General features: G+C 50.6%; 2 protein-coding genes across 3 annotated transcripts in view; one reads left to right on the top strand and one right to left on the bottom strand.

The window, feature by feature from the left end:
• Tgm4 (transglutaminase 4) overlaps positions 1 to 3,541 on the top strand; it is a 34,979-nt gene extending 31,438 nt beyond the window's left edge. Inside the window, exon 15 of the mRNA XM_005348154.2 lies at positions 700 to 3,541. Within this exon, the coding sequence (XP_005348211.2) occupies positions 700 to 841 (142 nt within the window). The 3' untranslated portion in view covers positions 842 to 3,541. The remainder of the gene's footprint in view (positions 1 to 699) is intronic.
• Positions 3,542 to 4,621: 1,080 nt separating this feature from the next.
• Positions 4,622 to 23,980, bottom strand: part of Zdhhc3 (zinc finger DHHC-type containing 3) — a 44,595-nt gene continuing 25,236 nt past the window's right edge. The window contains exons 3-7 of one of the 2 annotated variants that reach the window (XM_013346631.2): positions 22,420 to 22,544; positions 18,032 to 18,128; positions 17,372 to 17,453; positions 15,055 to 15,185; positions 4,622 to 5,142 (exon numbers count right to left, since the gene is read on the bottom strand). In XM_013346631.2, the coding sequence (XP_013202085.1) occupies positions 4,885 to 5,142; positions 15,055 to 15,185; positions 17,372 to 17,453; positions 18,032 to 18,128; positions 22,420 to 22,544 (693 nt within the window). In that variant the 3' untranslated portion in view covers positions 4,622 to 4,884. Of the gene's footprint in view, positions 5,143 to 13,179; positions 13,514 to 15,054; positions 15,186 to 17,371; positions 17,454 to 18,031; positions 18,129 to 22,419; positions 22,545 to 23,980 lie in introns of those variants that run through there. The other variant, XM_005348156.2, reaches the window with a different exon arrangement.

Genomic DNA, 23,980 nt, shown 5'->3' on the forward strand with positions numbered 1-23,980 from the left:
TTTAAACCGGAACTGTGCTGTGCCAAACAAATGGCCTTGCCGGGATGTAGGCAAGGTTCCCACGCATCCGCGTGTCCTCTTTGTAAGGGGCACACTCCTAGTTGGAGCCTTTGTTGCCTGGTGCAGGGGCTGCTTCTCATTGTTTTCTGTCTGAGGAACTAGATATTGTTCTTGGTTTGCCGACATACCCAGTACAGGCTTTAACTCAAAGATTCCTCTGGTCTGTTTCTCACCAAGTGTCTAGATCTCCCAGGTAAATCCCAGCAGTCTCCTGTTATTCTGAGATTAGGGTTTCCTAACCCTTCACAGACACACAGATCACCCGGGAACGTTGTTAAAGAACAGATCAGTTCAGCAGTTCGGGTGAGGGGGGGCTCTGAGTCCAACACATTCTCAGGTAATGCCATCTTGAGTCCCTAGGGTTAGAGAACACCTTGTAGATTCACCAGGAACTGTGTTCCTGAGGACGCCCAGGAGGGTTTGTGACGGTCCTAACTGGAGAGCAGCCATTCCAGCCAGCCGTCTGTCTGGCATCTGAGACAAATGGCTACACTCCAGGTGGAGACCCTCTTTACTGGGCTCCGGAGCATCACTGTGCTTTTCCAAGAGCTGTCCCGGAACCAGATGCCTGGTTTTTCATGCAATGCACTTTTCTTCTGTGGCATCTTTGCTGATTCTGTGTGCATTTGAATTTTCTAGGACAGTGCCACCTGGACAGTCCATCACTTTCCAAATGAAGTGCACCCCAGTGAAAAGTGGACCCAAGAAATTTATTGTCAAGTTTACTTCCAGACAAGTGAAGGAGGTTCATGCTGAGAAGATCATTCTCATCACCAAGTAGCTCAGCTCAGACCATGGAGATGGAGGCAAGAGCCCTGATTGGCTCTGAGCCTCTGCTAAGCATGTTACCGTTTCCTAAATTGTACTTAGTGTTCAGGTCAGGGATGATTGGATTTAATTACTTAGAGGAGGGCAGATTCAAGAGCCAGCCCAGCAAAAGACAGAGCTCAAGGGCCAGTGTAACCTCAGGCAGTAGCTCCATGGGACCAGGGCACCTCTGCAGCTCTGAATACACATCACAGACATCTCAAACACACATCGAGGAGTCACGGCCTCGGGTTTAGACCCATAGACAGAACTCAGAGCTGCTATTCAGTGCGGCTGAAGTGCTGGAGGCATCTTCCATTTGGGCATCAGATTCTGTCAGGTCCAGGGGTGCCTAGAGGTGAGCTGAGACCCCTGCAGGAAAGCATCCTGGAGCTGGTCCTGGCATGTCCTCTCAGAAGCAGGGCCCGCGCTGGCGTGAGGCCCTCTTGCCTCTGGGTGGGACAGGGGAGGAGACCCCACAGCCTGCATCCCCTCCGAGGAGGAGTCTATGGCCACTGGTAACATCTGCTCTGCTCACTGGAGTCTGTGCTCTGCTCTGCCCTCCAGGGATCTTCTCGATGATCACTATGCTTTGAATTAAACTGCTGACTTTAAGATGGCTGTGTCCTCCTGAGTGAATTTTCCTGTTATGTCAGCATGCTGACCTCCTTGGTCTGGGCTGTCTTCACGATGGCCAGCCTCGGTCAAGGGCTACAATTTCTAAGTGGACATATACTCCAGAGAGGTGCAGTAGACCGAATGAGGGGTATTTGTGTATTCTGAGGACACTTTGTCTGATAAAACACTGTGACCAAATGCAACCTGGGGAGGAGAGAGCTGATGCCATCTAACTTCAGGTAGCGTTCAGTTTCTGAGGGCAGTCAGGGCAGGAGCCTGGAGGCCAGAGCAGTGCTGCTTACTGGCTTGCTCCTCAAGGTTTGCCCATCTGTTGTTTCTTACACCAGCCCAGGGGTGGTGTAGTGAATTCTAGTTGGTCTTAATAATAAAAACTCAGGGTCAGATACGGGGGTATATGTTGAAAGATCAGAGAGACAAAGGAGCAAGCCAGAGACAGCCACGTCATACCCAAAGGGGCTGAGCATCTCTCTCTAAGCAGCCATATCACTTCCTGTTTCCTCCACCCTGGTGCTGGGAGTAAAGTCGTGTGCCTCCACTGCCTGGCCTCTATGGTTAACTAGCGGCTGGCTCGGCATTCTCATCTCCAGACGAGCTTTAGTTAGAGCACAAACAAAATATCACCAGAGTGGCAGCACCCACAACGGGCCAGGCCTCCTACATCAGTCATCAATCAAGAAAATATATTACATACTTGCTTACAGGTCATTTTGTTTGAGAGGGTTTCTCTGTTTAACAGTCCTAGCTGTCCTGGAACTCACTTTGTAGACCAAATTGGTCTCGGTCTCACTGAGATCACCCTGCCTCTTTTTCCCAAGTGCTGGGATGAGAAAAAAAATGCGCATCACCACCGCACTTACAGGCCAATCTTACGGAGGCATTTCCTCAATTGACTTTAGCCTGTGCCAAGCTGACAGAAAACTAGCCAGAGCACTGTCAGCATCTCACCTTCATTTGTTCAGAACTAGAAAACCTCAGTCCTGATTCCTTCTGCTTATCTGTCCACCTCCCTGGGATGCAGCAGGTGTCTGCATGTACTTGTGGGGTGACCAGTTAGTAACCCCATGAAGCCACTGTTAATGTCTGTATGACACTTGTTGGGCCTGAGAGGAAGGATGCTGTCTAGGGCTTTAGGTTGCTAAAAACAGGCACCTCTAACTACAGAGGTAGATCAGACGAGAGGCAGGTGTGTAGCCCGTCTCCCTCCCAGAAACACTGGGCCTCTTCTTATCAGCTGCACTACTGAGCAGACTCTCGGGAATCACCAAGGAGAGAAGGCCACTGTGTCTGTCCTAGTGGGAAGGCACAAGACTCAAGACTGAGCAGACTGCTGCCTACATGATCCTGGCTGTCCATCTCTCCTTGGGAGAGATGCAGCTGAAGCCCTAACATGATTAATGGGTTTGCTGAGGAAGGAGGAGGAGCTAGCTCTAAACCTGTGGGAGCAGATGCCTGCCCACCTCAACTCTTCTAGGGGAGTACTCTGGAAACGGATGGCTGTGGGGCTGGGAGGAAGCTGTGCTGCTAGTCAAGCTGGCTCCAGGAAAGATGGGCTTCAGCCCCAGTGTGCATGGACATCCTCGAGGTCCTGGACTCAGCACAGACACTGACTCTAAAGCTCCTTCCTTTTTAAAACTGCTGCTCGTTGGGGACCCAGTCACTAGCCCTTCTTTCTCCTTGGTGTGGAGTCTCTGATAGGTCATCCAGGGGTTAGGGCTCCTGCAGCCAGAGGACCACTCTCTCCAAACAGTATCAGCAGTAAAACCAACTTGGGCTAGGATGTTAGTACAGATAAACGTTAAAACACATCTGCTCAGAAGAGATGCACCTGCAGTGGGGGTGGGGTAGGGCACAGTTGTTAATGCTGGATCCCTGCTGCTACTCTGTGGGGTGAACCGTAGGATCTGACGGAACTCCACCCTCCAGGGACTACCCCCAGCCTCCCACAGCCTTCCTTTCTCAGTGTCCTCAAATAAAACCGACTCTGTCAGGCAGTGGTGGCGCTTGCCTTTAATCCCAGCACTGGGGAGGCAGAGGCAGGCAAATGGCTGTGATTTCGAGGCCAGCCTGGTCTACAAGAGCTAGTTTCAGGACAGCCTCCAAAGCTACAGAGAAACGCTGTCTCAAAACAAAACAACTGAAAAACCTGACTCATGCATAAGGCCACAGGTTCCTTTGGTCTAGGACATGGAAGAATGGATGTAATACAGAATCCTCTGCCGGGGTTGGAGCAGGCAACACTTGGGAATGGTTCAAGGTCTGAGTCGGGGAGCTGGTGTGCTTCTTGAAACTATCTGTTTAGATGCAAAAGCTGCTGCTTCCGCAACCATGGCAATAGACTGGGGAGTGCAGGGGGCTGCCCAGACCCAGGCAGCCAGCAGTCTGCATGTCCTAGCCACCATGCAGTTTTCTGCTTTTTCGAGACAGGGTTTCTCTGTGGCTTTGGAGCCTGTCCTGGAACTAGCTCTGTAGACCAGGCTGGTCTCGAACTCACAGAGATCCGCCTGCCTCTGCCTCCCGAGTGCTGGGATTAAAGGCGTGCGCCACCATCGCCCGGCATTTTCTGTTGTTTTTAACATGGGGTTTCTCTATGTAGCCTGGAGCTCTGCAGCCCAGGCTGGCTGCCTGCCCCAAACGCTGGAATAAAGGCATGTGCCTCATGTCCAGCCACACAGCTGTCTGAGGCACCATCCTGGGAACTGTCTAAAATGCAGAGGTAACCATTTCTGGGTGTACCTGTCCCTGTGTCTTACTAGACCTTTTCCAGGAGCCCAATACATGAATGCAAACTTGTGGCCACAGAAAGGCTGGCTCCATTGTTGTCTCAGAGAGGAGTCCAGTTATCTATAGGATGGAACTAATTTTGGGTGACTGCCATAACTCAGGCTCATTTCCTTCTGCACAGGTTCTGCACATGTGCATGCATGCAAGTGGGTGGGGTGCTCTTTCAACCAAGCCCAAGCTCAAGCCCCAAGGGCAGGTTCAGTAGCCAGACAAGGAATCCCTTCCCCAGGAATGGCTAGTCTCTCTAGCCTTTCAGGTTCGTCATCCCTGATGTCAGTATCCTTCCCCAAGGCCCTCGGCGTCCCCAAGACAGCCTTTAAGAAGAAGTGGCTCCCCCCCCCCCCGCAGGACATTCTGGTCATCATTTCCCTTGCTGGGCAGAGACTAGGCAGCCTTCCCAGGCCTGGAGAATGGTCCCTAACCATTCCCTTTGGCACACACTGCTAAGAGGAACTCAGAGAAAGTCCCTGCTCTTCTCTACTCACACCCCACCCTGAGAGAGAGTTGGTAACCCCACGGGAATGCCTGAACGAGCCCTGGGAGCTGGGGGTGCAATCGGGCCAGCAGCTGCTGTTGGTGTATTATTCTCGGCAGCTTCTATTCATCCAGCACCTCCACAGAGTCCCTGTCTTTTGTCTCCTCCAATTGGCTCTCAGTGGTCTCCATATTGTCCATGTCTGACAGAGACGACACTTGCCGGACCAAGCCCTTGTCAATGGGTATCACGGGTTGACAAGGTCTGGTGAAAGGGTTGAACCAGTTCAGGGAGAAGTCCCCACCAAAAGCCTCCTGGACCGACTTCCAGCCGCCCGAGTGCTCCCTGGGCTGTGTCTTGCGTTGGAGGCGTTCAATACCCTGGAGGGGAATGGGGCGAGAGGTCAGTGTGGTGTGACTTGTCTTGGCAGAGCAGGGCATGGGGTGTTCGATATGGCACAGCTTGCTGTGGCCCAGGCCACCCTGGAAGCCCCATAGGGCTGCAGGGCAGAGTAGAAGCTGTGGAGCCCGGTAAGAAGGCGTGGCATTGGAACTGCCTGTCACCCACTGACTCCCTGACCCCTTCCTCCAAAGGCAGAGGTCGGCTGCTGGACACCAAGTGACCAAGGATACCCTGGCTCCTGTCCATCTGACGAAACCACTAAGATAGGACCAGCAAGCTTGGCACCGGGAAGGCTGAGGGCTGAGGACACGGCACGGGACACAACATGCAAGGGGAAGCAGCAGATGCCACATGCAGCGGGCACCGGAAGGTTGTGAGGGTTTGTCAAGGCCTGCTCATGCAGTGGGTTCCCCATGGCTTCTCCCAGGCTGACTACTCACCTGCTGAGGGTGCTGGCTGTAACTCGGCCACCAGGCCACAGAAAGAGGGTGATGGGTAGGAAAAAGCCCAGAATTGTTACAGATACAGCCAGAACAAGTCTCTAGACCCATAACATCCCTACAGAGGCTCTGAGACCCCAGTGTAGCCTCTGCTGGAAAACAAGGGAGTTCACAGAGTTTTCCCAACAGACATGATGTGCTCATTCATATGACTCAAGACCCTCTTCCTCCATCCAAGACCTCTATGTTCCTAGTTCTACATCTTCTCTTCCATGCAATCTTCCCCCATAACTGGCATATTGGACACCATCTTTGTTATGCAGACTCTGACCGTACCCTATACCAACTCTCCCCTTAGTTCCAGAATCTGATCTCAGCAGGTGTGGTGCTGCACACCCTTAACCCTAGCACTTGGGAGGAAGAGGACAGACGATAGGAATCTGAGCTCATTCTCTCTTCATACGAGACATCCATCACCAGAGGAGCTAACGGGCGTTTGCAGCAGTGGATATTACAGAGACGGATTTAGCACAGCGATCAAAGTCAGAACTGCCAAGACTGAAGTGGATCAGTGGCAAGTGTCCCCAGTTACAGAGAACCACAGATAAAACACCCCAGTGCCATTCATGCCACAAACCACAGCCCAACCCAAAGACATAAAAGCTTCCGCAGAGCACCTGGTCCAGCCTGCACTGGTTTATTCTGAATTCGATGTCACAGGATCACTACACACTTAAAATGATTCATATTACATTATATGAATTTATCCTCAATTAAAAAATGTAGATCATGACAAATTTAAGAGTGAGGAACTGCTGGATGGGGTGAGAGACAAACAATAGAATGTGGGGTCCACAAAGGCAAAGGGGGCAAGGAGAGGAACCTCAAGAGAGCCCCTGAAGCAGAGGGCAGTATGTCTCAATAGTTTTGTTTTTAAAGAGAAAATGGGTTTCATCTGCTATTGTGTAGGCTGGTCTCAAACTCCTAGGCTCAAGTGATCTTCCCACGGTGGCCTCCTGACTACAGGCATGTGCCGCCATGCAGACTTCAAGATTTTATTTTCTCCTTTTTACTTTTTATGTATGCATTTATTTATTTACTTTTTTTTTGGTTTTTCGAGACAGGGTTTCTCTGTAGCTTTTGGAGCCCGTCCTGGCACTAGCTCTTGTAGACTAGGTTGGCGTCGAACTCAGAGATCCGCCTGTCTCTGCCTCCAGAGTGCTGGGACTAAAGGTGTGCGCCACCACTGCTCAGCTGTTTCTTTCCTTTTAAAATTATTATTTTTTTAAAAAAGATTTATTTATTTATTTTGTTTACAGTGTTCTTTCCGCATGTATGCCTCCAGGCCAGAAGAGGGCACAAGATTTCATTACAGATGGTTGTGAGCCACCATGTGGTTGCTGGGAATTTAATTCAGGACTTCTGGAAGAACAGTCACTGCTCTTAACCTCTGAGCCATCTCTCCAGCCCCCTAAAATTATTTTCTCAAAAGAGAAAGATTTTGTTGATGTTATAAGATGTTTATCTTTGGCACTGAATGTCATAGAGAAGATACATAATTTTGCTGGATCTTAAAAAATTATTTATTATACAGTTCTGCCTGCATATATTCCTACAGGCCAGAAGAGGGCACCAGACCTCATTATAGATGGCTGTGAGCCACCATGTGGTTGCTGGGAATTGAACTCAGGACCTCTGGAAGAGTAGCCAGTACTCTTAACCTCTGAGTCATCTCTCCAGCCCTTGCTGGTTTTTTATAAGTGAAATTATTTCACAATGAAAAGTTGAAACAAATGTCAAAAAATTCATGGCAGATTTTGTTCTCTTACCCGGAACACTGAATTAATAATGAAAAGTTGAAGCCGGGCGGTGGTGGCGCACGCCTTTAATCCCAGCACTCGGGAGGCAGAGGCAGGCAGATCTCTGTGAGTTCGAGACCAGCCTGGTCTACAAGAGCTAGTTCCAGGACAGGCTCCAAAACCACAGAGAAACCCTGTCTCGAAAAACCAAAAAAAAAAAAATGAAAAGTTGAGGGCTGGAGTGTACACTAATGCAGGTTGATTTTAGAAATCGGAACCATGTGGGCCGGCAGCTTTACATGACCCCTCGGCCACCCAGCGACCTGTGTGCTAATCACAGGGGAGCCGTTTGCACAGGAACCCCCCATGGAACTGTTTCCCTAGCAAATGGTGTCTGTTTCTCTGGATTTGTCCACATTTCATGTTTTCACCATGGAGCAAACATTAGTTTTTTTTTTTAATATTTATTTGTTATGTATACAATATTCTGTCTGTGTGTATGTCTGCAGGCCAGAAGAGGGCATCAGACGTCATTATAGATGGTTGTGAGCCACCATGTGGTTGCCGGGAATTGAACTCAGGACCTTTGGAAGAGCAGGCAATGCTCTTAACCACTGAGCCATCTCTCCAGCCCCCCAAACATTAGTTTTATAGAATCAGGTCATACCCTTGCAAGTCGTGCCCACAGGCACAGGCTACCTTCCTGCAGACAGCAGCGACAATTCATTTTCAGGGACCCTGCATCCCCTGCCTAGTGATCACCTGCAGTCAAGAAGGGTTGAGCCAGCAGCCCAAGCTTGACACCCACCTGGTAAGGAAGGTATCAGGACTGATTCTCGTCAGAGGTTGGAGAGGCTGAGCCAGCAGCCCAAGCTTGGCTGGAAGGCTATGCAGAAATAGGACCAAGGTTTTTTCTATCCACCAGGTGTTTTCTATCCACCAGGTGTTTTCTATCCACCAGGTGTTTTCCCAAGGTTTTTCTATCCACCAGGTGTTTTCCCCATTCTCTGACAAGGCCTCACTTTGCCCACGTGGACAGGCAGGGTCGCCACTGTCCAACGGTGTGTTAGGGTAACTGGCCTGTGAGCTGACATTCCTTAGCAGCTAAGAGAACAGACATCAGGAGTGCCGGTTGAGTCCAGAGAGGAAATGGTCTGAATAAAAGAATGCATAAAGCAGACCCGAGGCTCTCTTTCTAGGAGTCACAGAGTCCAGAAGGCTCATGGGTGTGTACCCACGTCTCAGGCTCAAGAGAAGACTGATTCATACAGTCCCCTGCATGTATGGGGAGTGTGATCTGTGAACTCACCAACACCCCAGCACGAAAAGAGGCCAAAGACTACCAAGGGAGGCAGAGACCCCAAGGCTTGTGAGACTCCTGGAGTAAGACTCCAGTGTCAGGAGATGAGTTGGCCGGATGATACGAGCTCACATCCCCTTACTGTAGCCCACAGTAGTACACATCTTCCTGTTGTGACCCATAACACGCCTTTCAAACACCATCCAGCAGGCAACGTATTTAAAAATGGGTTTTTCGGGGACTGGAGAGATGGCTCAGTGGTTAAGAGCACTGGCTGCTCTTCCAGTGCTCCTGAGTTCAATTCCCAGCAACCACATGGTGGCTCACAACCATCTGTACTGAGATCTAGCGCCCTCCTCTGGCGTGTGGGCATACATGGAGGCAGAATGTTGTATACTTAATAAATAAATTTAAAAAAACAAGGGGTTTTCTGGGCATGGTGGTGCATCCTGGCACTCAGGAGGCAGAAGCAGGCGGATCTGGGTAGGTCTGAGACTAACAGAGACACCTTGTCTCAAACTACCCCTCAACAAGACAAGTTGAACATGGATGACCCAGACTGGACAAGCCCGGCTCCAGAGAAGCTGTTACATACCCAGAAACCAAGCCCCGGACCACTCTACCTTCTGCATTTTCATCCAGTGCTCACAGAGACCATGAGGGAGAAACTAAGGCTCAGGGAGACTGTCCACGCCCGTCCTTTGGTGTGGGTTGGACAAGTGCTGCCACTGAGTCGGGTCACCTCAGCTGAAGAATTCCAGGCGTCCCTCATTCCACTTTCCCCAGAGGGTTTCTGGGCTGCCACCCCTGCAGTACTCATTATTCTTCCTGGTTTTCGTTGTCCAAGTCAGAGGAGAGTAAAGGATCTGGGGCCTCTGCCTCACGTGTGTTAGAAGTGAAGGACCGACAGGGATCCGGGCCTCTCGTCTTTAAGCGGTAACTTTCTTCTGAGGGAGAAGGGAGGTTGAAGGTCCTGGTTTTGGGGAGCGTGCTGCTCAGTGGCTTCTTTCCTTTTCTCTGTGCCCCCTAGGTTGGTCTTGAACTTGACTCAAGCCACATTCCCATCCTAACCTCCTGAGTGTTGGGACTACAGACGCACACCACTATACCTGGCTCTTTACGAATTCTTTTTTTGAGATCCAGGCTAACCTTGAGCTCTGCATATACCCAAGAATGACCGTGAAAAGGACCCTCCTGCTACTACTTCTGAACCTGTGGAGATTAACAGCTGTGTGCCTCCAAGCTTGCCTTCATATAGTCAAGAATCAGCCCCATGAGAGTGAAGCCACAGTGGAAAATGAAAACCTGCCCATGGCGGAGCTACTCAAACACGGTGGGTCTGGAGAACTCTCTAGACGCTCCTCATGGGAAGGCTGGTTCCTTGGTTTTATCCTTCTTCTGCTGGCTCTTCAGTAAAGGTGCCTTGGTCAAGACAGGCTTGCATGGAATGTTTAAGGATCACCAGAGACTGTTTTATAGATCTCAGGTTTCCTTGGCATTCATTTGTAGGAGAGGCCACACATAACAGAGTGGAAGTCGCCGGTCAGTGGTTGATCGGTGTGAGCACATCCCACACAGCGGGCAGCAATAGCAACCCATCACCACCAGCAGCACAGCTAACCTGAAGCCCACCCCTGCAACTCTGAATCATTTGCATCCCTTGGGTAGTTCAACCTTTGAAGCTGATACGCTGCTTAGAAAAAGAGGAACTGAAATCTTATTAGTCTGGTTTGAGAACTCCAGCCCATCTTCCTGGAGTGGGACAGTCCGTGATGCCAATCTTGCATGGGCATCCCTTAATAAACGTTTAGTAGTTTGTCTCATTTGGAAGGTTTCTCATCAGGATATGAAGTGGCTGAGCAGACTGAGCAAAGGCTGGCTATCCGTTAGCTCTTGTAAGGTTCAAGGGTCACAGAGATGATGGCATCAAGGAGAGGCCCAGCACACATATCTTCTTTTGTACCCTGTATACATGTCACCAAGCCCGTGTAAACACACAGATATGACATCAGAGATGGACAAGAACATGGTATCACCCAGCCCAACTGGGTCTTCTTCACCCCTACTCTCCAGAGTTCCCATTCTGAAATACAGGATACGCAGGCTCCCTTACCAGTGGGGACCACTGAGAAAGACACTCTTACTACATCTGAAGAAGCTGACACACATGTGGTCACTGTACACTCGCTCAGAGAACGTGAACTAGGACACACACAGGCCACCCTGGGCTAGCCCTACCTTGAGTCCCCTTTGCTTTAGTGTGAGCATTGGGACTTGTACTAATTCAGAGGCAAACTCAAATGAGACCTGGGATGTGGCCTGGGAGCAACCTTGTTTAGAGGGTGAGCTTGTTTCAGGATCCAAACTCCTGTAGCGCCACCTACTGCATTCCCTAGGAACTCCACAGGAAAAGCAATGAGCCACCTACAAAAAATGTCCTTGAAGGAGATTTCCTGAGTTCCAGTCTTGAGAGGGAAACTGTGTGTGTGTGTGTGTGTGTGTGTGAGAGAGAGAGAGAGACAGACAGACAGACACAGACAGACAGACAGACAGACAATGACAACAGAAACCACAGCTGTAGTGCTGCTGCCCGCTGCCCAGTGGGTCCATCCTGAGTATCTGAGCAAGGCTAGAGCATTCTAACCTACTGAACCTGGAATAGGCCACACCTCTTTCATATATATCTAGAAAACTATAAAATTTAAAAGGCCTGGAGAACAAATGCTATGAACTTGACCTTTAAAAAGCCTATATATATATAAATATATACAATTATGTGCAAAATTAAACACACACACACACACACACGCACGCACGCACACACGCACGTGCGCGCATCCAACCCCCAGGATCTCCACCTAAGCAGCACAGCAGATACAAGTCAAAGCCAAATGAGGTAGGGAAGGTGGCCAAGCCCTCGCTTAAACGCCCAGGGTGGTCTCATCATCTGTCAACACTTGAGGCCATCAGCAAGAATCCCACAGCAGCACGCTAGAACTGTGGGCAGGGAAGCTAGGCACTTTCGGTTGGCTCAGTTTTGCTCTCTGCTGGGCAGGCTCTGGCTCAGACTCTGGAGAGCTTGGCGTCCTGGAGTCACAGAGCACCCACCCAACAGACACACAGCACTGACTTCAGAAAGGTCAGCATACCCTTTACAAACCAAACTGAACTCCCTCACCTTGCAGCCCGATGCCACCTACCCTTCTGCACAGACCCTGGGGAGACAGTGGAGCAGAAACAGAGGTTTGGAAAAGGTTTATTGCATTGTTTCCATGTGGAAGCACTGGCAGAGTTGGGAAGAGGCAGCATGTCCCTCTGACTTCTGAAAAAATCACAGGTCTGGATAGGATAGTCCTCCTATCCAGGACTAGAGTGAAAAACCTTATCCCACCCCCACCCCAAGCAAAAGCTACAAAGGGAGTTCTGTGGTGAGTGCTTTAAAACCACTAGTGTGGAGGACTTCACGGTGCTCGTGGTCTAAGTGGGATGTAGTGTTCAAGAGGGGTTTCTCCCAGCACCTCCTGCATCCCCTGGTCCTTCCCCAGCTCAGGACCAGCTCAGTCCTGTGAGACTGCGCAGGGAACTGCCTCCGGATGGGAAAGCTAGTCTGTGCGGTGGGCTGAGGAGCAGGTGTGGGGGAGGCTACCTGGCAACTCTAAGAACGTTGCCTAACATCTACAAACCATCTCCCAGGAGAAACACAAGATTCAGGTCTGTGCACATCTAGAGGGCTTCAAACTCCAGAAAATATATGCTCGTGGCAGACTAAAAATGAGATGATCCTGATAGCTGGCCTGTCTGTTTCCCTCAGAATGAACATAGCTGGATTGACAACGTGCTGGGAAAGGGCGGGAACTGGGGTAGGAAGTAGTTGTAACACAGACAAGTGTAGTTTGCCTGAAACTGTTTTTCCTCTTGTGATTGTATAAGGCATTTTTGAACTGGAAAACAGCTCTCCTTCATAGTCTTCCAAAAAGTCAGAGGGACACAACTGCTAATTCAGAATACAGAGACCCCCTTACCTCTCCCACCTCATTCAAATCATTTTGCACATCTGTGCCCATCAATTACAAGGCTGGCAACTACTTTTGAAACTGAGGTGAACTGTGTTCACTTGGGCGCAGGAAGCCGCTTCAGAAGGGCCCTTCTGAAGGCTCCAGCCCCAATCTTGACATTCTTAGGCCTCTAGGGGCTAGCATCATCTTCAGTGAGGTTCTGAGTCCCACGGGTGCCAGTGCTGCCCAGTGGGCAGGAGGCGATCAGGGCCCTCTTGGCTTCCCTACTGGACCAGTTCATCCACACACAGCATCAGGGGGTCAATTAGTAGAAGGGGCAGGGCCTGGGCAGCACCCTCGACGTTAGTCGTGCTGACAGACAGCAGAGAGGAGACAGAGGCCAGAGAAGTGATTTCAAAAGGAAAAGAGGAGCTTCATTCGTCAAAACATTGAAAAGATGAAAAATTAAAAAAAAAAAAAAAAAAAAAAAAAAAAACACGGGGACTTTTTTTTCTCTGCAATGATCAGCCATTTTTCTGGAGACATAAAAAAGTTTTAAGAGTAGTCACTTTGTTTTGCTTTTGGCCTAAACATTCACGAGAGCGGATGGGACGGTGCCATGACGTGGCCTGAGTGGCAATGCTGGTCAGGGTCCTTCAGACCACATACTGGTACGGGTCTGCCTTCCCTTGGTCTGGTGTGGCAAAGGGGCTGGCCCAGCCTAGAGAGAAAGGGTGGCCAAAAACAGCTTTCATGTTCATCCACTTTGTTTTTTTAGCCCATCTTCTCTCTTCCTTTTTCAATTGTTCTATTCCCTGAAAACAAGAACAATCACACTTTCAGTCAGGCGCCCCAGGGCGGTGGCTTCAGGGGAGACATCCACATGCCTCCGATGACCAGAGTGAACACTTCTTTGTCAAAGCCGTGAAGCTACCTACATAACGCAGCTTTCTTCTGTCTCTCGTAAGAAGCATCACACACTTACAAGCTTCCAAGGAGGAAGGGGCAATGAGCTCTCAGCAGGCACCCGGGCCACTGCCGCCAACAAGACTGACACACGGCTAGTCAAAGGGTTTACATGCCAGACCCGAGTCCTTGCTGCGTCAGGAAGGGCTCCGAGGCACCTGTGTATGCAAAGGCTTTGGTGCAGGAGCCCGAAATTCTGATAACCAACGGTGGCTGTTGGTGCGGGAAAGATGAACAGGAGAGCTGAAGCTACAATGGCCACTTTGCAGAAAAAAAAAGGAGAAGAAGAAGAAAAGAAAGACGAGCAGCAGCTAAAGGGACCGCTGTGGTGCAGTCTCACCAGCCCAGAGGTCCAGGAAGCGGCCACTGGGCAGTCTGGGGAGAGGGGAGAGACTAAGAGGCAGGTGGTGAGGAAAACAATCACCCCAAGAGGAAGGAGGAATTAGCGCAGGTTAGAGAGGAAGGGGTCACAGTGGGGAGGAAGGAAGTCTTTCCAGTGGGGAGGCCAAGGCAATTCTCACAGCCTGTGCCACTTTTCCTGCCAAGTCTCAGGGAAAAAATACAAGATAAAACAAAAACCAGGGAAGGGGAAGAGAGTTTTCTTTCCCTCCTTCAAACAGCTGTTGAGATGCTGGAACGGCAGAGAGCAGGGGCTGTTGTCTGTCTGCTGTCTGTCAAGAGGGGATGGGGCAGCCCATGTGCTCACAGCCTAGGGACCTGGGAAGACAGCAGTTAAAGAGGTTGATGCTCTCCCCACAAGCTGCAGGCCTTTTGTTTCTTTTCAACACCTTTTGGGGACAGTCTTGATGAACAACAGCTAGGACCAGGCTGTCAGTGTGCCTTTGCTCCCACAACATGCTCTGGGCACCTGAAGCCGTGAAGAAGCCGCTCTTCATCTAGTAATGGCTACAGGAGAGCACGGGGCCCCTAGACCAAGCTGAAGGTTTCTATCTGGGGAGGTGGGGGGCAGCGCTCATGAAGCCAGGAGCAAGCAAGAGACTGAACACAAGTCCCCACGATTCTTCTGCATACTCAACTAAGGTGCTGCCCATCTCACCCTCCAGAACCCAAAGCACAAAAGTCAAGAAATGCTACCTCACAGCCACTTCAGAGCTCCTGTACTTCTCTGCAAGGCCAGGAGCTGACTGCAGGACATGAAGCGGGTGGGCAGATCCGTCCCCTGGATCCAATCATGACACTAGCTCTAGAAGCTGATACCTAGAGCCCTGCTGGGAAGTGCAGACCCTGGCAGAATGCCCAAAGGGGCACAATATGTGATAAAGAAGGCAACCTTCTGGCTAGGGCTACAGACAGGACCAGTCCCATGTGACCCTGCACCCCGAGCCCTCGGGCCCGGCACCTGGCCAGGTCCCCAAAGCCCCCTGCTTACCGTCTCATCTGTGCAGATGGAGTGCACTTGGGTCCCGAACATCACTGAAGTGAAAATGAGGAAGAGCAGCGCCTCAAAGCACAGCAGGATGAGCAGGATGACCGTGGTGGGAGGTGAGAAAGAGCTGCACTCTGCAAGGGAAGTGGTACGGGGAGAGGGATGGCTACGTGGCTCCCTGCTCCACCCCACCAAGCTCCCACCCTGCCTCCGGGTCCTACTTTTTGACCTCTTACCCCTTCAAGGAGTCCCCAAGAGACTTGGCAGCTCGCTAGATGGAGGAGCTGGCTGTGGGTTACTACCTGCCTGGCCCTGAGTGCTGAGGGGTTCTGGGAAGAAGTAGGGCTCTCAAGTCTGACAGTCATGGGTAGGGGACAAACCTGACCATGAGCTCCATGATGGCCCTAACACTCTGCACTGGCTGGCCTTTCCTACCCCTTCCATGTGGAAATGAAATCGCATCCTTTCTTCCTTCCCTGACATCTACCTCTCTCACTACACCTACGTCGGACTCCAGGCAGCACGTAACTGTTCTCTCACTGCCGTACAATCAGTTTTGAATGCTGCCCAACTACAGGTATCTGAGCATGAAGCTCAGGCATCCTGAGATATACGTTCCCCTGGTACAGGTAAATGGATAAGAACTCAAAACAGAACATCTGTATAGCTTACTTCAGCTGTGAGGTGCGTGTGAGTGTGTGCATGCGCGTGTGCCAGCGTGCACACACATAAAAGACAGCGGTCACTCCCTTCTCAGCTGCACTGTTATGGGGCAAAGCCAGGGAGGTCCACCATTCCCTTCCCTTCTTGCCCTAGACTCTGAAAATTCCAATTAGGATTTGGAATGGTAGGATTCAGGCCCCAGGAGTGTAGAACTCCCCAACTCAGAGTACCCATCCTAGGACACAGTTCCCTGAGCCCTCTTATACAAAATCTATTACGGCTCAACAGCTTAACCAGAGCCAAGCAAGGATGACATTAACTATTAACCATGGGCAATTTTCCCAGTCTTACTGCCCTGGGAATGGGTGTCTGGAGTCCACTCCACTAGGAACCTGGCTGGGAGGACCTTGTGCACTGGAGGCAGCAGACAAGGTTTGAACTGTAGGCCCTCTTTTCAGGGTGAGAGGTCTCAGGACTATTTCATACTGACCCCAGCTTTTGTCACATATAAAGGAGGAGCACTCTCCTATCCTGGGGCTCGTAGGGTCTAAACAAAGCAATGCTCAAAATACTCCCTGCATGTTGCCTGGCTCCTAGCAGGCTCTAACTGTCCTGTCAGCACCACTACAACGCTGTCGCCTCTGTGACAGTCTGGGTTATACAATAATTGCTCACAATTAGCCTGACACAGGCAGGAGATTTGTGATGATGAAATGACCTCACTGGATATCCTCTATCAAGTTGCCAAGGCCACACCAGAATTGGCCTGGACTGCCAGAGCTGCCAGAATACAAGCATTTGCAGAATGCTCCCTGAGTGAGCAGAAATGGGTTGGGTTCACTTGGTTCTGCAGATGGTATCTTGCTGTTCCTGCCCCCCTCTCAAAACTGTGGTGGACACGGAGAGGGCCAAAGAGTGCAGACATGGAAAGAGGAGGGCACTCACCAAGGGCAGAACTGGAGAGCACTTCCTGCTTGGGACATCTGACTTGCAGATTCTGAGTGTGAAAGCTCTAGCCCAGCATGTAGTTGCTTGTTACTTTCTGCTCTCCCACCCCCGTTTCTCCTGCAGTCTCTGGCTAAGCTCCCTTCCTCAGCATCTGTACATTTAGATGGGATACGTGTGAAACAGGGAGACACTATCTACAATCTTAATCTAAATATCAAGACAGGCAATCTGAAAATAACAACAACAACAACACACACACACACACACACAAAGAAAAACAAACACAAATCCTCTATGCCCTAGGCAAAAAGTTAAAACTGATCTCTGGGAGACTGGGGTAAAATGTCCTTGGTTACAGTGCCCTGTTTAGAGCTGGGGTGTTGCCCAGGAGAAGAGTGCTTGCCTGCTGCGGCCCTGGGTTTCAACCCTAGCAGAGACAAGAGTGAAACAAGTCCCTGCAGACCCAGACTCAAAGCTGTCTCTCCCCTGCCTCCTTAGGAGCCTGGCCTCTGCTCACTTACGCCTGTGAGCATCTCTGGGACACGCCCAGTCTGCTGCCTCTCTTACTGCTGCCTGATCAGTCTGTAGGCTTTCGGAAGATCTAATAAAATAAGGCTGGGCCTGGTACTGCACAGGGGATAGAGGCCCCCACGCCACTCAGTTTCTACACCTTCTCTACAGCAGGAAGAAAAACCCCAGCAATACTTACTTGTCCAGTCTTCTTCAAAGCAATGCAGGAAGTGGAATCCCACCATGATGAGGGCGTGCAAGGAAATGAGAGCTATGTACATCTGAAACAGGAAAGCAGGGCTGAGCCATTGTTGGGAGAACGGCCTAACTGTGCAGTCTCCTTGAACATGTGCTACGGGAACATTTTGCTAGGCTAAGGCCAGAAGAGTATCTGTGATTCCTCCAGCCCACACACCCCCTACTTTCCTGTTTGGAGTGGGAAGGCATCAGCCATTTGTTAGGAATCTGTGGAACCAGAACAGACGTACAGCCTAAACACAGATAGGACTCGGGCTGTGTGGGGCACATACGACCTGTTGCTCCTTCTAACTGAAAGGGTCAGAGCGCCAACCATCTGCACCTACCTGGGCTCTGAGCTCGAGGTCACCAGCAACACTGCCTTCTTTAGGGACTAATGCCTGAGCGATACCCAGAACAGAACGCTTGCCCCCAGGTACGCAAACCAAACTTGCTTTCTACACACACAAGCGAAGAGCACTTGTGGAGCCAGGGAGATCTGACCACGTGGGCAGGCAGTGTTCTCAACAGCAGCAAAGACCGCACAGAGTGCTGACATTTTCCAAAGAATAAGAGTCCCATTGCCTCGTGGAGACAGGGCAGAACTCAGAAGCCGACTTACTGTAAACAGGACAAAGTACTTCTGGTTGTTCTCGCCGACACAGTTGTTGACCCAAGGACAGTGGTGGTCCATCTTGCGAATGCACCGTTTACAGACACTGAAAGGACCATATTCAGACTCTCAGCAGGAATTATCACCATACACGGTCTGAAACAAGTACTGCACAGTGACAAACCAGCAGGCGCTGGGCAATACCAGACTCCAGCTCCCACCTCTGGGCACCAGGAGAAATACGTCTGGAAGGCAGAATGAGGACCTCCAGGGTCAAGTCATTCCTCCAAGGCATCTGCACACATTAACAGGCTAGAACTGACCCAGGTAAGAGGTTGTCCGCAGCCTCACGGAACTTAGCTGGGTTTCCTGAGGAGGCCAAGTACGATGAGTTTGGATAATGTTACTGTAGGACAGGATATTGGGGAGGGGGTGAGTTCTAGAAGCTCTACCAAGCACTAGCAGAGATGGAATGCACTTTTTCAGGCTGTAGGAACTGTAGCAGCTTGGCAGGCTTGGTAGCCACACTAGTGGGTCCCTATCAGCTTGCCTTACACCAGAGGCTTCACACTGCTCTCGCTCTTCTCCATCTCCAAGGGCCTCTCATGACACAGGCAACATTCAGAAATGCTAGCCTGGTTCCATGATCTCCGGGAGCAGGAAGGCAAGGGAGGAAAAGGAGGCCCTACAAGGATGCAGAAAGCAACTGTACCACTGGTCTGTCTGCTCTGCCTCTTCTGTTACACGTGGGAATTATGTACATGATACATTGGTGAACACTTCCTCCCCACAGAACAAGGTTTCTCTGTGTACTCCTGGAACCTGCTCGTAGACCAGGCTGGCCTCAAACACAGAGACCCACGTGCCTTTGCCTCTCGAGTGCTGGGATTAAAGCTGTGTGTCACCATACCTGGCCTTCTCATACTCCATTTTAAAGCAGATCCCATGGATGGAGTCACCCACTACAACCTACTTCTCATCTTACAGGCATGTCTTCCCAATAAAGAGAGCTCTGGGAAACGAACTCCTGAGAGCATCTCTCCTTGTCTAGGCTCCTGAACAGGTCATCTCCCACCCTACTTCTTTCTAGGGAGGCTTTCAAGTACGTACATGCTCAAGTCAGTGAGGACTCCACTGTAGGGAGAACAGGTGTGGACAAGCAGGAGGCTAAGGGGCACCGGGCAACCAGGTCAGACAAACACATGCTTGAGGGACAGGAAGTGACTGTAGCACTTTAGAGTTGTATAAGAGGGCGGGTCCAATGTTTCCTGCTCTCAAGGGCATGAAGTGCCAAAGCAGCACTTCTCTTCTTGGGCTAGAAGGCTTCATTCAGGGAAGGCAGGGCTTTGGGGCCCAAGCTATGGAGGCTGAGGGTGAAGCAACAGTCACTGAAAACACCAAGTGCACTCTATGGAGGTATTTCCCGATGCCGTGGCCTCTAGATCTCCCTCACTCCACTGCTTTAAAAACCAATGGTTCTCGTCCCTTCTTTCTACCACTTCCTTGCCACTTTTGACACCCAGCTCTGAGGAGACATTCACAAGCTCTTTGGCTTCTATGTATCAACACATCTACTCGTGGGTCGTGTTCGGTCTCCAGGAGCCATAAGGACCCATCTTCGCGGTGTAGCCTTTAAGCAGCCAACATAAGTTCTGTGATCTATCCTGGGTGCTGACCAACATTAGACATAACCAGGTCACCCAGAACTACCTCTCTGTGGAGCACCCCTTACCACACTGTCATAGGTGCACCTGCCCTGCATGGGCTCAGAGCTACTTCTCGCCCACCACAAGCTAGGGTTGAGCCCAAGGCTTAGCCTGGCTGGGTCTGAGCATGACGGCTTAGAGCTCAGACAAGATAAGCAGACCTAGAAAATGGGCGAAACCACAGTGGAGCAGGGTGAGAGACCTTGGGAGTCCTGGTTTCATTTACAGGTTTTCATTACCCACCTCACTGACTGACAAAATTGTAGGCAAACAAACAGCATCCTACACTCTAGACCAAAACAGTTCTGAAGAGACAGTGTGGGCAAGGGAAGAACAGAACACCAATCTCCATTTTGTGTGTGGGTGAAGAAACAGGCCGTCCAAATAAATCCAGATCATCGCCCCGTTCTTCAGGTGAACACCAGGTCCCATGAAGATATGTTTGGTGACTAAGGGCTGGAAGAATAAGGGCCGCTGTCTTCTGAGGCAGACACAGCAGGAGTCCATTCAGGGTTCTAGGAAGCTGATGAGGGTTCGGCCTTAGTGTATGTGTATCAAAGGGAGCTCAGGGTGTGTGGCCCAACCAGGGCCAGGCTTGGCCTCCCCTGGGAACCTATCACATAAGCCTTGGCTCTACATTAACCCACACAGGGTTTTCATCTGCTTCCCTAGTCCTTACAAACGGGAGGACTCAAACAGAATAAAGTCGCCTGGGGCTATAGGGCTGCTCCTGGAGGGAAAGGCCTACCTACAGAAGCAGGGCTAGGAGGCAGACCCTAGATTAGTGGTTTTCATCTCTTGGAGGGGTGTCGTCCCTTGGAGGGGTGTTGAAGGACCCTTTCACAGGGGCTGCACACCAGATACTTACGTTAAGATTATGAGCAAAATTACAGATATAAAATAGCAATGAAAATAACTTTATGGTTGGGTGTCACCACAACATGAGGAACTGTATTAAAGGGCTGTAATCTGGAAGGATGAGAACCATCACTCCAGGCGGAAGGTTTGTGTGTAGCTATAACCCCACCAGAGCTCTGGGAATAGAGACTATATTATCAACCTCTATAGACGCCACCAGGAGCAGAATGCAGAAACAGGTGTATGTGTGGCCCTCTTCCCAAGGACAAGACAAACACAGCTCTCTCTAACCATGACCAGGCAGCAGCCTCTGGCTAACAGACCATCAAAAACCCCAATCTATCTCACGTTTCAGGACCTGCTTACCCTAACCAGGGTTCTGGGAAAGCCTGGGCCTCCACGCACCATCACGAAAGAGCAGTGCACATCTTCTGAGGCAGACACAGGTTACCCTAAACCAGGAGCTCTTGCTTTGCTCCAGCTGTTTGCCAGCACTTGGGTACCCACTTTGGGTCACTTTGGGGAGGAGGTGAAGAGGCGTGGTAGCTGCAGTGAAGAAAAAGAACACCAGGTGCTAGGCCATAGGGAGGAAAGAGAAAAGAACCACTGTGTGGCAGGAAAGCTGTTTCCTAACAAGGTTAATCCTCTGGTTTCTAGCCCAGTCTTTAGAAACTGTGCATATCTCTAACCCCACACATGGTTCCATTCACGGGGAGCTTTCACTTCCTGCTGGCCACTCCATAGCTATTTACATTAAATCCTTAAAATGAGGAAGGAACCAGTCACCCCTCTTTAGAGAGGGAAAAGTGTGCCCCAGAGAGACTTTGCACGGGCTTAAAACACAACCTCTCCAGCTTCAGAGTCAGGCCTCCAGGGTGGCCAAGGGTAATAAATGCCATCTCACGTACAAGAAGCAAACCTCAACAGACCTCAGAGGCAATCCAAGACAAAGTCCTCCGGAAAAGCAAAGCTTCTCAATCAAACACTCACACAGCTGCCATTGTATGAATCACTTTCACACTGGAGTTCTAAGTAAAGCTAGAGCCCCACAAGGACCCAGAACCACACCTGTCTCAAGTATCCGCTTGCTCTGTGACCTTAAAGCAGTCAGCCAACACGAGGCTAGCGCCCCCATCAGGGACATCGCCTGTGCAACAATACCGGATCTCCAGGGGTGGCCATGAAGGCGGAAAAAGAGGTAACAGAGACCGAGATTCCTGGAACACAGCAGGGCTGGGGAGCTATCCGGTCTGGGTGACAGAAACAGATTGTTTCCTAGGGCAGCACAGGAAACCACTCCACAATCTGTTGCTCAGGTACAATCTCTCTCCCAGTATCTCAGCTAGCAAAGCTCATCCTCCAAGCCCTCCTCACTCCAAACATACAGCATGTTGTAAAGGGGCCAAATGACATTGGAGGTCTCTGTAATTGGCCGCTTATAGATCCCGTGTAATGAGAAAAACGCAATTTTGAGCAAGATGTTTTCTCACCAAGAAGACTCAAAGAACCCTGATGATACAAAGGGATGCCTGTAACAGCTCAGAGGGAAACGAGACTTCTGCTTAGGAGCTGCTCCTGTCACAAGCTCCACAAGTGTTGCTTCAAGGAAAGTCTGAGAGATGTCTGTCTCAAGTACTGCACCTCACAGGTTTGCCAGAGCTGTGGGGTTACCATGAAATCAGGAGTCCCTCAGCCTTACAGACACAAAAACAGAGGCTACATTAGGCGTCCCTCGCTGTCAAATGCCTTTTCCACCCTAGCAGTTACTCCTTGACTGGGTGGGACACTCAGCAGTCCTGGTGCTGGCCTGGAGCTGAGGAGGGTCCACGGTACCTGCAGTGGTGGGCCCGGTCGGGCTTGATGCTGCAGCACTTGGGGCACTTGTACACCACCTGCCCAGGCTTCAGCTGGAGGCTCTCGATGAACTCTTTAGTGGCATTTCCTTTGGGCACTGCCCCCTAAGAGAAGAGGGAAGGCATCAGGGTCAGCTGTCACTCTACTGGAGGCACACACATGGGCTCTGTGGTCCAAATCACCTCAATACACAGAATTTTCCCAAGAAACTGCACCTAGGTCACACTGACCCCATGATTAATTTCTTACTTTCATTAGCCAACACTGTTTTTTATTGATCTGTTCTTTCCCCCCTGGGAATATCACGGTAGTAGTTTGGCTCACTGACGATTCTGATTTCTGGGAAGAGCTCTGACCTTGGGAGGGTCAACTGGTGAGTGCCATATCCCATAGCTCACCTCTCCCATTATCTATCTATCTATCTATCTATCTATCTATCTATCTATCTATCTATCTATCTATCTAATTTTACCTGTGTGACTATTCTGAAGGATGGGCACTCTGTATTCAGTAACAGAAGCCATGCTTGGCCCCTGGGTATCTGACATGTTACTCCATGCTGGCAATACACAAATACTTGGTACTCTGGTTCTAGAGTCTGTTTGGACTCTGCACCAATCTGGACAGAAGGACAGACAGAATACCAACTTGAACAGGATCTCAATAGCTAGTACCACCAAGTATCTACCTGGAGCTAAGCCCTGGGCTCAACACTCATCACTATGGACTCCTCCCATGTGTCCCCCTCCTGCTTACCTCCCCAACAGGTGCAAGGGTTTGTGTGCTGTAGAAGTTACTATGTTAAGAGATCAGAGGAAGCTGGGCTGTGGTGGCACACACCTTTGATCCCAGCACTCGGGAAGCAGAGGGAGATGGATCTCTTGACTTCAAGGCTAACCTGGTCTACAGAGTGAGTTCTAGGACAGCCATGGCTACCCAGAGAAACCCTGTCTCAAAAAACCCAAAGAGAGAGAGGGAGATCAGAGGAAGCAGCAGCCAATAACTCATGACCAGAGGACAGACGCTTTAAGACGCTAATGTCTAGGGCTGCTCCAGGTGGAGCCATGGGAAAGGGGAACTGTGAGCCCATGCAGGCCACAAGCAGAGGCTTAGGCCCCTGAGCTCTGTGAGACAGATAAGGAAATGGACGGACAGAGTGACGATGGATGGTTCTCTAAGGACACCACAGAAGTGGACGGGAAACTCCTACCAGACATGACAAAGCATACATACAGAGTAGAGCGAGTTGCAACAGTGGTTGGGCGAGCACAGAAGGAGAGAAGCACAAATAAATGAGCTCCCAGCTGCTGGTAAACTTGGGAACCATGCGGAGCCAGAGAGGCTACCAGGCCTGCTTTAGGCCGAAGTTCCACCGCTGTGCCTTTGCTTCCTAACAGGGAGCCAGGATCCACTTCCAATGCCTGGAATGATGGTAAGGGTTGCAGCACACAGGAAGCTTACGGGAGGCCCTTGGGTGCACTTTCCACAGCTGGGTACTCACATTCAGAGTCCAGTACTGCACCGAAGCTGTGGAGCTCTA

Source organism: Microtus ochrogaster, chromosome 5, assembly GCF_000317375.1.
Source record: "Microtus ochrogaster isolate Prairie Vole_2 chromosome 5, MicOch1.0, whole genome shotgun sequence".
In the NCBI taxonomy this organism is placed as follows: Eukaryota; Metazoa; Chordata; class Mammalia; order Rodentia; family Cricetidae; genus Microtus; species Microtus ochrogaster.